The 16,356-nt window shown below is 40.9% G+C and overlaps 1 protein-coding gene across 1 annotated transcript in view; it reads left to right on the top strand.

Moving 5' to 3' along the window:
* The window catches only part of sema3c (sema domain, immunoglobulin domain (Ig), short basic domain, secreted, (semaphorin) 3C), a 57,594-nt gene that overhangs the window by 37,242 nt on the left and 3,996 nt on the right, over positions 1–16,356 (top strand). Inside the window, exons 11-17 of the mRNA XM_022199145.2 lie at positions 1,566–1,710; positions 2,881–3,103; positions 8,078–8,166; positions 9,530–9,571; positions 9,817–9,974; positions 11,794–11,861; positions 14,307–14,437. Of these exons, the coding sequence (XP_022054837.1) occupies positions 1,566–1,710; positions 2,881–3,103; positions 8,078–8,166; positions 9,530–9,571; positions 9,817–9,974; positions 11,794–11,861; positions 14,307–14,437 (856 nt within the window). The remainder of the gene's footprint in view (positions 1–1,565; positions 1,711–2,880; positions 3,104–8,077; positions 8,167–9,529; positions 9,572–9,816; positions 9,975–11,793; positions 11,862–14,306; positions 14,438–16,356) is intronic.

Raw genomic sequence — 16,356 nt, 5'->3', positions numbered from 1 at the left:
GCCTAGCCACGCTAGACCCAGGTCTGAAGACACAAGGGTCTAGGAACTCTCCACAGGGAGGGAGGCGGGCTAAAAGGTTGTCTGTCAAATCACTCTGCAGCAATTGGGTAGGTATACAACCAATCAACGCAACGAATAGGCTCCTAGAGCGCCGGAAATCAGAGGATGCGGGAGTTCAGTGAAGCCTTATTTATACAGTCAATGGGTGAAGCTCAAGTATATTACAGACATGTTAACAGAAAGATTATTCAGAGTCGGTGCTAACGGAGCTCAACAACTGTTGTCGTTTTTGTTGTCGACCCTTAAATTCGTTGCCGTGGGTTGTCTAGCACGGCTAGGCTAGTTGTTTCCGGTTGTTTCTGTCAGAATCGTCACGCCCGCCTTCCGACTCTACCCTTCATGGTGATTGGTCCGGCCAGTTTTAGGAGCATCCAACCTCGAGCCTTATGGAGGGTAACTAGACCCACCCTGGCAGAGAATTAAATTCGTTGCCGTGGATTGTCTAGCGCGGCTAGGCTAATCATTTACATCAATACTGGCACATTTGCTCTATTAGCCGTAGCATCATGTAAAAAAATCTATTTTTGTATTGATATTGTGTTTTTATATGTATCTCACCAAAAAATGCTGGCAGTAATGTTATCTTTTTATGATTTAGTAGAGATTGTCTGGAATCTGGCAACATCAGAAGTTTGATGGTCAGATACAGTATGCTTCAGGTAAAATGGCCTTGTAAGCACATAATTCCATTTTAGGAATTGTTTTTAGGCCTTGATATAAAGGCTAGTATGAAAACACTACAAGTATTATCCCATCAAATGATGGAACATCTAGACAGCCTTGAATGTTGTGAAGAAAACAAGATACACCATGTTTGACTAGCCTGTATAATCACCGGGATAATAGCTGAAAAGTAGTGAAATTACCCTGAAATAGCCTTGGATTCATAGAGTTAAATACAATCCTCTTTGGCATAAAAAATGCAGGGAAGAAAATGTTTACCACATATTGTACAAACCTCTGTGGTCACTGGAAAAAAACAACTCTGAGCAAACAGCCAGCAGGCTTGAATGGCAAATTCAGCGGCTTAGAGGAATGGTGACTCGCTCCGTCTGTTCTCATCTTTAATTGACTTTGTGTGTTTAACCCAGGGTGACACTGCCACAGGCCCTCGATTCACTTGTTACCTCCGGATCATAGAAGGTCTACAGTAGTGTATCCTGGCTCAGAGAACACAGCCAAAGCAAACAGTGAGGTCCTTAAGGTCTCTGAGCTCAGTGTTATTCCTTTTTCCACACTGTTTCTTCCTCTGTCTCCAGTTTCCACAATATGCTTCTGTACCCGCTTTTCAACAAAGTCTCCTTTATATGTTAAGCAGTGTGGTTTTAAATGACTGAGCCAGACCGCATCAGATCTTTGAGGAGGAAATAGGTGAGCTGTTGGAGTGTGACAGCGGGTCCACCACACATCCTCAGAAAGCTGAAGGCTGTTTTTGCTGGGTGGGAGTTGAGTGTAGGTTCCCATTGTGGTATTTCATTCATTATATGCATCTTATTTTTCCTCAGCTCCGTGTTTAAAGGCTCTGCAGTGTGTGTGTACAACATGGCGGACATCCTCACCGTCTTCAACGGGCCCTTCGCTCACCGAGAAGGACCCAACTTTCAGTGGGTGGCGTTCCAGGGGCGCATCCCTTATCCGAGGCCTGGAACTGTGAGTTCACTTTTAGGTCATTCATTCTTTCTTTTATTGCTTATTCCAGTGCATGATCCCAGACAATATAACTCCTAACTTCTTCCATATTTCAAACCTGAAATGGAATAGGAAGAGGGTAGATCTTGTATTTCAGGCCACTTTTCAAGTGAAGAAGTTTAAATAAGTACGATGGTACAGAAAAAAACCCATTCTTACACATTCAATTGCAAGCAGCTAAGCAGAAATATTTCCAATTAGACAATTAAGTTCATATTGTCCATATATTCTTTTTAAATTTAGAAAGTCTGGACTGTTATTCAAATACACAAAATGCCTCAAGATTCCACCCACACTTTTCTTTGCTCTTTGATATTTATACTACTTACTGTTAAAAAAAAAAAAATGCCAGAAATCTCACACTCAAATATTATTATACCTCAAAACATGTTCTTAGATTGCCCTCCAGGGCTGCAGATCACATTAAGAGGACAAAGGTCAAGTGGCTGCAGGGTGGAATTTTCTTCAAAGAGTTTGTGGGTTTTGCTAGCTAGGGGTTAGTTCAGATTCTCCAGTTCTAAACATGCTTAGAGTTGGCATTTTACACGCTCATTTCACTGTTCCTAAACAGAATATAATCAAATTTTACCGGTTTTGAGCCAGGGAAAATAAATAACTCAAAACAGATCCAGTATTCTTTCCAGCAGTGCATCTTTATCAGAGGGGAAAAGACTTTAAAATCACCCGAAAAGTTTGACCGTTTCATTTACTGTACCTTCAACAAATTAAGAAAAAAAAAATTTCTTCATCAAAACTGCTGCATTGGTGGCGCTTTACATGTTCGTCCATCCATCCATCCATTCTCTATACACCACTTTATCCTCACTGGGGTCGCGGGGGGTGCTGGAGCCTGCTTTAAATGTTTGTGTAATATATATATATATATATATATATATATATTAAATTAACACAGGGCCCAGTAGTTTTCCTTGTGGGACTCCATTTTTGGACTCGCTATCAGTAACAAATTACTTTGCATAATGTAAAGTACTCAAAACATGTAAAAGCTCTCTCTCATTAGGTTCTGTATCTTGTCAGAGACTCTCAAAGCTGTTATTTATTGTAACTTTCACAAGCTGTGGAATCAAGATTAAAAATAATAGGATAAAACTTGTGTCAATGTTTCTCCAGTGTCCCGGCGGAGCCTTCACACCTGACATTCAGACGACTAAAGAGTTCCCAGACGATGTGGTGACCTTCGTAAGGAACCACCCGGTCATGTTCAACCCCATCTACCCGGTGGGGAGGAGACCCCTGGTTGTCCGGACCAACGCTGACTATAAATACACATCGGTGGCTGTGGACCAGGTCATGGCTGCTGATGGAAACTACCAGGTTCTCTTCCTCGGCACAGGTATGAGGCTACACAAGTGCTGCAGTTTCTCCAAAAAGCATGTGCAAAAGATTAATTCAAATTTTGGTAACTGGCTACGTAAGTGGAAAAAAACAAAGTTAAAGTGAAAGATGCGACATAATTTTTTTTTTAGCATTTTATGCAAGATGAGTGTCTTTTCTTTTGTACAATTTTTGAGCTAAAAAAAAAAAGGAAAGAAACATCATGCAAAAGTCTGGGCACTCTTTGGGGCAATCAAAAGTTTGGCCCAAATGTTGGTTCCTGCAACTATCTAAAAAAGATGAAACATTCTTTCAGCATTTTAAGCAAAATCAGTGTATATTTTTGTTTTGTACAATTTTTTGAGTTAAAAAAATGGGACAGAAACACCTTGCAAATGTTGGGAACCCCAAGAGACATGAATGTCAGACCTTAATAAGCTCGTTAGGCTGTGGCTCGTTCACAATCGTAGTTGGGATCAGTCAGGCGATGCCAGTATTCAAAGCTTTATAAATACTTCTCAGAGTTTAAAGAGCTGCTTAGAACACTGAACACTAAAATAACGGGCCATAAATCAGAAGTAAAGTGATAAAGAAGTGGCAGTAAAACTCTGAGATAACCGCTCATAACTTTTCCAGGAAGATAAACCGAATCTCCTGTTTGACTGCAAAACAACTTCAGGAACATTTAACAGATTCAGGAGCAGTGCTGTTCTACTTTACAACTCCACAAACTTACTTCTATGGAAGAGTCATCAGAGAAGAACTTTTCTGCATAAATTTTAAACTTTTTTTTAAATAAGTTCACAAAAATCAATGTCTGAAGTTTGTATAGAAACATGTAAACCAGCATCGGGCACTTTGGAAGCAAACTATGTTGACTGATGGAGTTACTTTTTGGCAAAATATTTCGTCAGCACGTCTCCAACTGTTAAGCAGGGGAATGGATTTATCATGCTTTAGGCTCGTGTTGCGACCAGTGGCATGTTCTAGTGGAATGGATTCAATTAAATACCATCAATTTGTGGCAGCAAACATCGTAGCGTAGCATCTGTAAAAAAATAAAAATAAAACAAGCTGAAAATGAAAGAGGATGACTTGTACAACAGGATCATAAAAACATCTCAAAATTCACAATGGATGACCTCAAGAGGCACAAACTGAGGTTGCGTTGTGGCCTTCGAAGTTCCCCGAACTAAACATCATCAGAAATCTGTGGATAGACCTCAGGGCAGCAAAGCATGCAAGACAGACCAAGGAGATCGCAGAATTGGAATGGGTTGAAATTCCTCTAAACAAGAACTTAAAAAAACTCAGCTGGCTTCAAAAGGCCTTTGAAAGTTGTGACTCTTGCCAAATAGAATGCACCAACGAACTTTTAAGGTGGAAATAAAAGGTAATCTAGTCAAAAAACATATAAAAGAATTGTCATCTCTGACTTGATGCCTTTTGGGAAATCAGTGAGTTGGATTTGTTTGGTTTGTGTCTTTGATCTTGTGTGAAGTGTCCAGAAATGACTAATTTTGTGAACCGGCATATAAATGGAACTGAAATGGATTAAAATCAGATTATATTTTACATACTTCGCTATTCACAGTGACAGATACTTTACTCACACTTGCCCAAACCTTTACATGCCACTGAACAAAGTTTTCTTCATGCCTGTCTGTTCTGTGAAGCGATATCATTGGCCTTTGTGTAATAAAAACACACCGGACCACTTTAAGACAATGATATGATGAAGATGCGAGTGTAAAGACGGGCTCATCCTGCAACAATGTAAGCACTGGATGTTATTTCTGGCAGGAACTGAGTGTTTGTTAAGTCGTAAATCTACATTGCAGAAATTTTGTCTCACCCTTCTGGCAGCGAGCGCAAACACAAACACTGTCGACGCGTGCTCATGACGGATGCCTTACTGTCGTTTGCTTTTTTTTTTCTTTTTTCTTCGGCTGTAATCCTTCCTCTTATCTGGAGCATCTGATACCTTTCTTTGAATTGACATGTTGTCGTGTCGGTAAATGTGGCGATGAGGCCTGCGTGGCATTAACACATTAAATGAAGCCAGCGGGCCTTGCCCAAGGCTGTGGCTCCGTTAAAGTCTTGTAACTCGCCAAGTACACGAAAAGCAAACTAATTTACTGTCTCATGACATAAAGAAGACCGATTCAGTCCTTTCACTGGGTCGTCATTGAGCCGTTTCCTCAGTAAATAATTGCTAAGTGGAGTGTCCTCACCTCAGCTTTCATTTATCTGTTTATCTGCTATCAGATTACAGATCGTAAACTGATAATGGATGGGATGGTACATTGTGGGTGCTCTAGTTATATAAAAAAATACAGGCATGATGGCATGGTACAGCCTGCGATATCAACGATGCTGTAAATGGATCGCTGACAAAGACAAATCACGTTGAGAGTGGACTTTGGGCTTTATTTTACTATCGCCGACATTAGCTTGAACAGTAAAACTGCAGCAGTTGAATGTCTGTAACACAGAACCAATCATTGCTATCCTGGATCCTGGATGAGTTTCTGTTTCCTGATTTTTTTATTTTTTTTTTCCCAAAAAAAAATGTATAAAGCACATACTGGATAAACTCTTCCAAGGCTCATATCAGCACATGTGATAGGTGGTTGGTCAGAACAGCTTTTTACACACATTGTTGATCATTTTTGCGTAATTTTGAAGAAATCTTTGTATGTTTGGGCAAAAATTGAGTAACTTATGAGACATTTCTGATCATTTTTGGTGAGTTTGGGGGTTATTTTGGACATCTTTTCAGTCATTTTGCACAATTTTTGAGTCGTTTTTGACAAATTTAGGGAAAGAAAGTGCATTCTGGGCACAATTTAAAGGCTCATCTCAGCATGTGTGATAGGTGGTTGGTCAGAACAGGTTATAAATGATGAAAGGAGCATTTTTACACACATTTTGATCATTTTTGGATCATTTTGGAGACGTTTTTGTCATTTTGGGCAAAAATTGAGTAACTTAGAAGACATTTCTGTTATTTTTGTGGTTATTTTGGACATCTTTTGAGTCATTTTGCACAATGTTTGAGTCACTCTGGACAAGTTTAGGGGTAGAAAGTGCATTCTGGGTACATTTCAAGGCTATAATCAGCATGTGGGATAAGTCGGAACACAAAAACGAATTGAACTAAAGCCGCCGACAAGTGACATGAATGCCACTAAGTGTCTTGTTTCAATAACATTTGTCCGGTGGGTGGGATGTATAAAGCAGCAAGTGGACAGGCAGTTCATGAAGTTGATGTGTTGGAGGCAGGAAACATGGGCAGCTGTAAAGATAAGAGGGTCTGTGACAGGGGGCAAGCTGTGATGGTTAAATGATTGGGTCAGAGTATGTGCAAAACAGCAGGTGTTTCCGGTATGCAGCGGTCCGAGGAAGGTCAGTCGGAACACTGATGACAGGGTCATGATCACACAGAAGAGACACTGAAGCACAAACTGCTCAGCACTTTAACACTGGCTAAACTGGGAGAAATAAATAACATCTTTAACCATTTCTTACTGTGATTTACTGAAATTTGATAGACTTTGAATGTTTGGTTAGATTATAGATATCTAGAAAAATCACAGGAAAAAGTATTAAATGGCATGTTGACACTAAAACAAATGGCTAAAACTGTACATAATGTCAACATCAAAACTTAGCATTTTATTCTTCATTGCCCTATTTAACTGTATGTCATAGATATTTGCCATTATTTTCGATTTTTGGTTTGTTTCATGTTACAGTATTTCTTTTTCAGTATTTTCACAGTTTTTTATGAATTTTTATTTATTTTTATGCATAATTAAAAGTCATCAGAACACACAGTTTGCTACCAATGGATTTGCAAAGCTACAGACCGGTCACATTGCCTATTGCGACCCCCATCCGCTGCTGAAAAAGCCAACAATGAGTACCACAAATGGACCATTTAGCAGTGGAAGGAGGAGGCCTGGTCTGATGAATCAGTTTCTTTGACATCATGTTAGATTGCACAGTGAGAAGAAGTCAGCTGAAGCAGCGTGATGTTCTGCTGCGAAATCTTTGGTCGCTCATGTGAATTCTGCTTTGACATGTTGCAGACCATGCACACACCTACATAGAAAGACTTTAGGAACAGGAAGGAGAGTTCAAGGTGTTGCCTCCAAACTCCATCTCACAACCTCCAGCACTTTAAGTATCTGGTGCTCCATCTTTGAACTGTTTTGGTGGCTCAAAGAGAACCTATACAGCATTATACGGGTGGCTTTAATGTCGAGGCTGATCAGCATATTTCCTGTGTACTACTATGATTGATACCCATCTGTTTCTATGATTGCAACACTGGAGTTAAATGAAAGAAAAATATGCAGGTGTATGTGTGCATCTGTGCTTGTGCATGTCTGTGTGTGTACATTTGTATTCAACAAACTGCTCTGGGACTCTCTCGTGCAGCTGCTTGTGTTTATCAAGCTGCCTCTCCTTTCTGTTCCTCCTGCCTGGATTCTTGAAGAGAAGCCAGTGCTGTCGAACCATATCTGCTCCTGAAATGGTGCTTTGTCTCAAGGATGTGGGAGACGCTCTTATCGGGCACTTCCAGGAGTGTGTTACTGTAACTCCTTCCCCTCCTCTCCTGCTCTGCCACTCCAACTCCCAGGACAAAACGCTCTAATTGATGATGGTGGTGTTGCATTTTGCCCTTTTCGTGGTCCTTGACCTCCCCTGTGCAGGCTTAAGAGCTTCCATTCCCACTCCTGCCACAGTTGATTTTGCTATGGAAACTGGTCATGGCTATCATGCTTAATTGAAATGCAAACACGGGCAAAGGAAAACAGGATTTGGGGTTATTTATTTCACCATTAGCTCTAATCTTAGTTTCACTGACGACTCCCAACTGTGAACGGTTCGTTGTCGAGCTTGTGTGACCCCGTGTCTGTTTCACATGGTTGTTAAATGCATGTGTGTGGTTACAACTCATGACACGTCTGCTTTCTGCCCCCAGACAAAGGTACAATACAGAAGGTGATTGTGCTGCCGAGCAATCATTCCCTGCATGAAGATCTGATCCTGGAGGAGCTGGAAGTGTTTAAGGTCTGCTGCCTGTACTTCTCTCTTCTCTTTTTTTTTTCCTCTTCCACTTTAATCCCTTTCCTCCACAAAATCAAAGGCAGCGAGGAGGAGGAGGAGGAGGAGGAGGAGGGTGCGCTTGGCTGTGACACAAAGGCCAGGGGCAGACAGACAAATCCAGGGTGGCATTCAGGAGATGGATGTTCTGCAGTGGAGTGCAGCGTAGAGTGATGGGAACCATGCTAGCATACTGCAACAGCCTGTTGCCCCGAGTGAACCTCTGCACATGTTGTTTTATCTCGGCTCACATCACTAAAAAAATGGCGATCAACCTGTGATCGGATGTAAATCCACAGCTGCTTTGATCTTCCAACTGCACCTGGACCACAGTGATCCTTCAGTCAGAGGAGATTTATTCTCTAACGACAGAATATATTTCAGCTAGAAAGTTAAAGCCATCTGGAAGAAAATGATCCTCGATGGATTACTCTGTTTTGTCACAACTTCACTGCTATGACAATTTTGCATTAGGCTGAATAAGCTACTGTCTGCAATGGAAACTGTTTTGGGAGCATTTCAGAAAAGCCTCCTGCCAAGACGTAGACAACAAGACGTTTACTACTGTCATGTCTGTGCAACAAATATGAAGCAACAGGCAGCAACCAGTTACACAACATCCGCAATGGGACTTTTTACTTTGTATGGCTGACACAAATAGAAAGTGACGTGGCAGTTACTGAGCTTTAGAGGTGCTGTTCGGCAAACTCTGAAACTTCCCATGGACTACCTGTTCTATGTTTTTGTGCAAAATGAAGGTAACTGGTTGCTGCAGTAGATGGAGTACATAATTACCAGTCTTGCATAGTTAGACCATTCTACAGTACTGTATCAGCGCTGTAGCATGGTCTGACTGCTTCGTTGTAGGGGACTGTTGGTTTAAACCAAGCAAGACAATGGTGTTCCTGAAAATGGTGTTTTAGTGGAACATTTGCACTCATGGAGCCAAACGATGTCATTAAAATGGCCAATTTGCCGAAAGAATCCAGCAGGCCTGCTTTACAGCACAATCCAAATTTTTATCAAAACTGCTATTTTTGTGTGCAGCTTGTTGCTCAAAGGCTGCTGTCATTGTCTAACATTACAAATTCGGTGATTCTAAAAACAGAAACATGTAGATAATGGAAGGGGCAATTCATACTCACAATCTACATCCAGTCAGACTATCTAATTTCCATGAAGTTATGACAGTGCTATCAATTATTTCATTTAATTCTCACCAAGAAAAGTTCCCGTCCACATTCCCCAAAAACTAATACTTTCAAATGTTAATAGAAACGACTGTCAGCAGAAGCTCTGAATGTGCTCCTTTGTCTGTGCTCTTTTCCAGAACCAAGCTCCTATTACAAATTTAAGAATATCCTCCAAAAAAGTAAGTATCCCGAATATGCTTTTTTCCCCCCCACATTTTAAATGCAGTTACGCTCTTTGAATACATGATTCACTGTCCGTGGTCACGGTGTCGTGCACGAGACAAATCTCCTGTGCACAATAAGCCTCCCAAAGGCGAGGAAATAATAAGCCATAATTGTTTCGGCACTCTGCCTCATTTTCCTGTCAGCCGGCCACTTATTAAGACAAACAGGGCGCCTGACATTTGAACTGTTTACTTTGCAGCAACAGCTGTATGTCAGCTCCGAGTTCGGGGTCTCGCAGGTCTCCCTGCATCGTTGTCACGCTTACGGGTCGGCCTGCGCTGACTGTTGCCTCGCCAGAGACCCCTACTGCGCCTGGGATGGGCTGAGCTGCTCCCGCTTCTATCCCACCGGCAAAAGGTACACAAAGGTTTCCAGTTCTAGAGCTCATAACTGCAGTTTTGTGACCACTATTCAGTATCTGGAAATTTAGTGGGAAGGAGTGTTAAGTGTCCACCAAGGATTCCTGGCGTGGCAGTCCAGATAAAAAAAAAACAACATGCAAGTCCCAAAACAATTTTTTCTCTGTTAATCGGCGCTGACAGGTGTTGATTAGATAGGCCATTCATGCAGGCAGCTATTCAAAACTGTCACAAAGTGTTAAACATTAGCATAGTGCAGATATCTGAATAATCCGTGTATTGTTTGTTCTTTGGTTTTTCTGTTTCAAAATAAAATGAGAAAAAGCAAACAATTGTTCAGTTTTTTGTTTGTTTTTTTGTTTAAAAATTAAACTGGAAAAATGAAAAGTAGAGAGAAAAAAACGCAGTGTTTTTACCAATTTTAAGGTTTAACCTCCTAAGACCTGAGCTTTGGTTTGGTTTGTATTTTAGTTTTTTCTACTTACTTGGGATAAGGAGTAACCAATAAATATAATAACTGGATAATATCTAATATCTGATTATTATGTTTATTACATTTACATTATATTTTTTTTACTAGATTTTCATTGCTATTACTATTACTATTACTATTATTATTATTAGTAGTAGTAGTAGTAGTAGTAGTAGTAGTAGTAGTAGTAGTAGTAGTAGTAGTGGTGGTGGTAGAAGCAGTAATATTAGTATTAATAATATGCCCTTTTGGGGAAAAAAAATCAAAGAACAAAAACATGTCCACATATGTGGACGGCAGGTCTTACGAGGTTAAACAAAAAGTCATTTCCTTTCTGTGTCATTTGGAAGCTACCAGAGGAACTGGAAATCAAACTGTTCTCCATGCAGAGCCTCCTGAGCTCCATGGCGACGCAAAGTGTCGCTGATTTCTGCATGGGTTTTGCCACTCTCAAAGAGCTCACGAATGAAATTTGAAAAGGGACGAGTACAGCCACTCTTGATGCGTTTACTGTCCAGACCAGCTCAAATCTGTTCTTCCTCGGTGACTTTCGGCACTTCCAGTGTTGCAACAAAATAAAACGGCCGTGTTTTGTATTCGGGTTTAAAAAGCTCGAGCAAAAATCCAACACTGTTTTTTTTTTTTTTTATTAGTTAAATAATACAGTTCTACATTTAGGTTTTAAAAACTGAAAAACAAACAAAAAAACATGGTTTATTGTTTTACTAGCTTTTATTTTGAAATGGAAAAACCATTTTCTCAATTTGTAATATTATGGTGAGTTTTGAGGCATAAAATATACAACAAATATGATACCTATGTGGGCAACAGTTGGTGGATAATATGTCAAACAAGAATAGAAAAAGCTGTTCACGGCTAGAAAGGGCAAAGAGATCAACATGGCTGGAATCCTTCATTACACACTTCAGTGTCACAGGTTCGGCTTTTGTTGTTTCCCGCCCTGTGTCTAGACATAACACAGATGAGGAGAAATGAGCGACACCTCGCCTCCAAACTGATACCTCTCTGGTGTCTTTAAAGGCCAGCTGCAGGTCTCTTGGCATTTCAGTCAGACGCAGGTCAAGTTTACTTTGGTCACAGAACAAAAGCCCAGCCTCTGTTTTTTTTTTTTTTTTTTTCTGCAGGAAATGTGTCTGAAATGTGTCAGCTGTTTACATGCTCTTTCCCTCAAGCTGTTACATATGAGTGTTCCTCTGAGTGGAATAACACGGTCAGATTTTCCTCATATTATTCTGGCAGCGACTGTTGCTTCAACAGTTTCACTATGACGGGATTCTGTTTTTAGCTGTCGTGCATTAATACCATTTTTTTCCTTCTATTTCAGGAGAAGCAGGCGGCAGGATGTTATGCATGGAAATCCACTTACTCAATGTAGAGGATTCAATTTAAAAGGTACTTTAAGGCTGCTCTAGTCAAAATATTTATAGTAACAATGGGTCATGTAATTGTCTGCAATATGAATGGTGTCAGTTGTTTTCTGCTCGAATATAATTTTCACCAAGCTCAGAAGCTCTATTTTAAAAACCTCACAACAACAGGCTTTTGGTTTCAGCCCCAAAAAACCGACTCCACTGAACCAAGCATCAAATATTACACAAAGTCAGTGAAGAAGAAAAGCAGACAGCAGTTCAAATATCAAATATATTCCTCAGGAGATGGCAGACGGGAAAACAGAGTTAAAAGAAGAGTGAATTTAAGAATCATAGGCATACCTCTTCATAGTGCTAACGCTGTTTGGTGTCGGCTAGATGTGTAAATAGGGAACTATTTAGTAAGGAAAGGATTGTGAGTTCACTTCATCTGCTGAATTCCTCTATCTAAAATAGACAAAGAAAATTATTTAATGCTTTAAATACTTAAAGAGCCCATTTTATGCTCTCTGGATATTTCCCTTTGCTGCATTTGAATGTTATTGGTGCATGTAAAATGGCTGCAAACTTACAAAACACAAAGCTACTGGCAAAGGGAGTTAATCCTGCCCACAGAAACACTGCTCCTTACCTGCAAGGAAAGCCTCCTTTGAAGATCCGGCTTTTCTTCCATTATGTCATCATGTGACACATTTGAATGTAGTTTATTGTCTTGGCTATTGCTGTTCTTAGCCTCCTTTCTGAAAGTGACACCTCCACTTTGTTCTTGTGATGCAAATGCATGGACCAGACGTGTCTAATGAACAGGCCTGGGGAGGTCTGGCACCGTGTAGCTCCTAGATCACCTCCTCTTTTTGCATTCTTCATACAGGATGGAAACAAAATAACATCGGTTCAGCATCAAGAGTCTGTAGGTGTAAAGCAGGAAGCCCTCCACAATAAGGATGTGAGTCTCCTCCTCCTCCTTGTGGTCAGACTTTGGGGTGATTGCTGTATCTAAGGTGTTACTAAAGCCATGAAATCCTACCTTGGCTTGCCTTCATATGTTAGCCTGAGTGACACAGGTGCCTGCTAAATGCCAATAACAATTCAATGTAGCGGACGACTGAATGCTAGCTTAACACCGGTTAGGCTCACCATAATGTATTAGCCCAAGTTACACAAATGTCAGCTGCATCTGACATTTGTGTACACAGCTAATGGAACAGTTCACGTTGGCACGGACACTGTTTTGACCCTGCATTTATTATACACCTCTTTCGGAGTGCTCAATCGGCGACAATTCAGACTGTGGCAATGAATGCGTTTGGAGATGTACTCCTCCATGCCTGAGATCTGTTAAGCACTGAGGACGCCAAGAAGATAGCAAGAATAATTAATAGTAGCAGTCGAAGGATATTGGGCGGGACTCGATCTATCTTCTAAAGACAGACATGGGGTCACTGAAGCTTCCACAGTCGGCCACGGTGAGGCGATCGCCGAAGTGAAACACGAAGCAAAATGCCTCCCAAGTGGTTAGTTTGGCGCGCCAACTGAGCAGCTTCCTCTTAATCCACCATCATTCAGTCACAAGAGCTGCTTGTGTTCGGGCTATGTCTCTGCCTAAAGTCATAAATCTGGAGGTTTAGTATGTAACCAACATTACCTTGCTTTCATCAGGCCTGCTGACCAATCAGAGCAGACAGGGCAGTTCAGGAAGGAGATCTTAAAGAGACAGCAGCTAAAAAACATTTCAGACAGAGCGTGAGATGAGGTGCAACATAAGAAGAATAGTTTTTTTTTTTAACATATTCTAGTAGATCCCAAAAATAAAATTACAAACCTATAAATGTACATAATATGGGCTCTTTAACGATTTGTATTTGTTTCATGTCATTATTCTTTCTTTTACATAATACAACAAATTCACATTTAGACAGACCTTGCAAACTTAATGCGTCAAAAAACAGACTACGGCAGAGGGTTATATTTAGAGTGCACCTGCAGATGTTTGTGTTTGTGCTTTAGGTACTGGAAAGTGTTATTCACAAAAATACACCCAGCAGACGAGCAGGGTGCAGCTTAATGAGAGGAGAGAATTTGCTCCCGGGGGTGTTCCATTCACGTGAACCGTTTATACCTCTAAATTAACTTGAGCTTGGGGAGCCGGGCATATGGCCATTACCTTAATTAGTCACAACCCTGTCATACATCCAGCTGTGTGATGAACCATTTATATGCGACAAAAAATGACAAAGTAAAAGAGAGGAAACTGAGCTGCTGCACTGAAGGCTATTGTTTGTAGAAAGCGAAGTCTGGGTGGGGTTTGGTTGTGCTGCAGGTGCCAGAATAATCTCTGTCAACATTTCACCACCAGTGATGAGACTCGAGACAGATTTGTTTCCATCTGTGCTCTTTGTGTCTGTCAGCCAGTGACGTCTGATGAGTGTCCCTTGACTCTGACTCTGTGTGTGTGTGTGTTTATTAGCCTACAGGAACGCAGTGGAGATGACGCAGTATGGCGTGAAAAACAACACCACCTTCCTGGAGTGTCTTCCCAAGTCTCCTCAGGCATCTATTCGCTGGCTTATCCAGAGGGACAACGACAGGAGGAAAGAGGTCAGTTTGGCATCGAAACAGGTCCAATGTCAAGTCATTAAAGATGTAACTCATTACATGTCCTGGTTCTGGTCCACAGGGGGGTAGCTCCCATGTTTGGTTGAATATTACATCAAACATTAAACATGTCGTCGCGATCCAGTGAGCTCATGCGAGTTATCAGGACTTGTATCTTCTGAGGAATGACACGTGAGCACTTATTGGCCGGGGAGCAACGTAATGAGTAGTGATACTGCTCAAATGTGGTATGGGCCTTGACTAATGACGAAATTCTCAGCGGGGGAAACATTTTACAAATATCTGACACCCCTTAAATGGTGGGAGCACTTTGGAAAGCAGTGGAAGATTAAATAAAGCTGGGCAGGAGAGCGGCTACGTGATCAAGACACATCTTTTATGGATTTAGCACCTCTGTGGAAACGACTAATGGCCATTTAATAGCCGTTTGCTCATGAAATTACAAGTCGGCCTTCAAATAAATCACTTTACTTTTATGGTGTGTAATCATTGGAGTCTTCTCCAGACTTGGCTGGCTTTATGGTAGTGAATGGAAAAGAAGGAAGCAGTGTTACAATGGGGGCATAAACATCAGTGGATGAAGATTACAGATTTTTTTAAAGTTATCATGCATAACTTACAGTATCGTTAAAAAGTTTGGGGTCATTTAGAAATGTTTTTATTTTTGAAAGAAAAGCATTTTTGTCAATGAAGATAACATTAAATGAATCATAAATCCAATCTAGACATTATTAATGTGGTAAATGACTATTCTAGCTGAAATTTTAAATGTAATATCTCCATAGGGGTACAGAGGAACATTTCCAACAACCATCACTCCTGTGTTCTAATGCTACATTGTGTTAGCTAATGGTGTTGAAAGGTAGCCTAGCCACGCTAGACAACCCACGGCAACGAATTTAATTCTCTGCCAGGGTGGGTCTAGTTACCCTCCATAAGGCTCAAGGCTGGATTCTCCTAAAACTGGCCGGACCAATCACCATGAAGTGTAGAGTCAGAAGGCGGGCGTAACTAAGTGACGACAGAGGCGTGACGATTCTGACAGAAACAACCAGCGCACAATAAACAGTTATCTTTCGACTTGGCTTTGGCCACAGCCCTTAAAGATTTGAAGCTAAAATTCAACTTGAAAGATAAACAAAGGACGGCACTGAAGTGTTTCATTGAGAAGAAAGACGTATTTGGACTTATGCCGACGGGATATGGCAAATCCTTAATATACCAGTTGGCTCCGCTGGTTGGGAAGCTAATGGGACTTAGCCACAATCCGCCGGTGCTCTCGGAACTACGTCAGCCTATTCGTTGTGCTGATTGGTTGTATACCTACCCAGTTGCTGCAGAGTGATTTGAAAGACAACCTTTTAGCCCGCCTCCCTCCCTGTCGAGCGGTCTTAGACCCTTGTGTCTTCAGAACATGGGTCTAGCGCGGCTAGGCTAGTTGAAAGGCTCATTGATGACTAGAAAACCCTTGTGCAGTTATGTTAGCACATGGAGAAAAGCGTGCGTTTTCGCTGAAAACATGAAATTGCCTGGGTAAATCCAAACCTTTGAACTTTAGTGTAAATGCACATGTTGCATGGACTTACAAAGCAGAAACAGTCAATATGAATCAGAACCAGAATGCAGAGCATACATTTTTAAAGGTTACCACAAAAATAGAGAAATAAAGCATTTCAACATTAACTATACACAACAAGAGGAGCTTAAGTAAAAGCTAATACATTTTTTAAGCATCTGAGAAGATGCACATTCCTATTTTGGAAATGAAAAACTCACTCTTGTAGTCGCTCTACATTAATCCTTAATACAGGGTTATTCAAAAAGAATAAAGCGATTTCATGATGCATTGCTTCAGTTCTCGAGCATCGTCATGAAATAGGTCGGTGACCATTTGAAAGAGG

This window comes from Acanthochromis polyacanthus, chromosome 1 (assembly GCF_021347895.1).
Source record: "Acanthochromis polyacanthus isolate Apoly-LR-REF ecotype Palm Island chromosome 1, KAUST_Apoly_ChrSc, whole genome shotgun sequence".
NCBI classification, from domain to species: Eukaryota; Metazoa; Chordata; class Actinopteri; family Pomacentridae; genus Acanthochromis; species Acanthochromis polyacanthus.
Note: the sequence above shows the minus strand (reverse complement) of the source record. Positions and strands in the feature narration are given on the sequence as shown.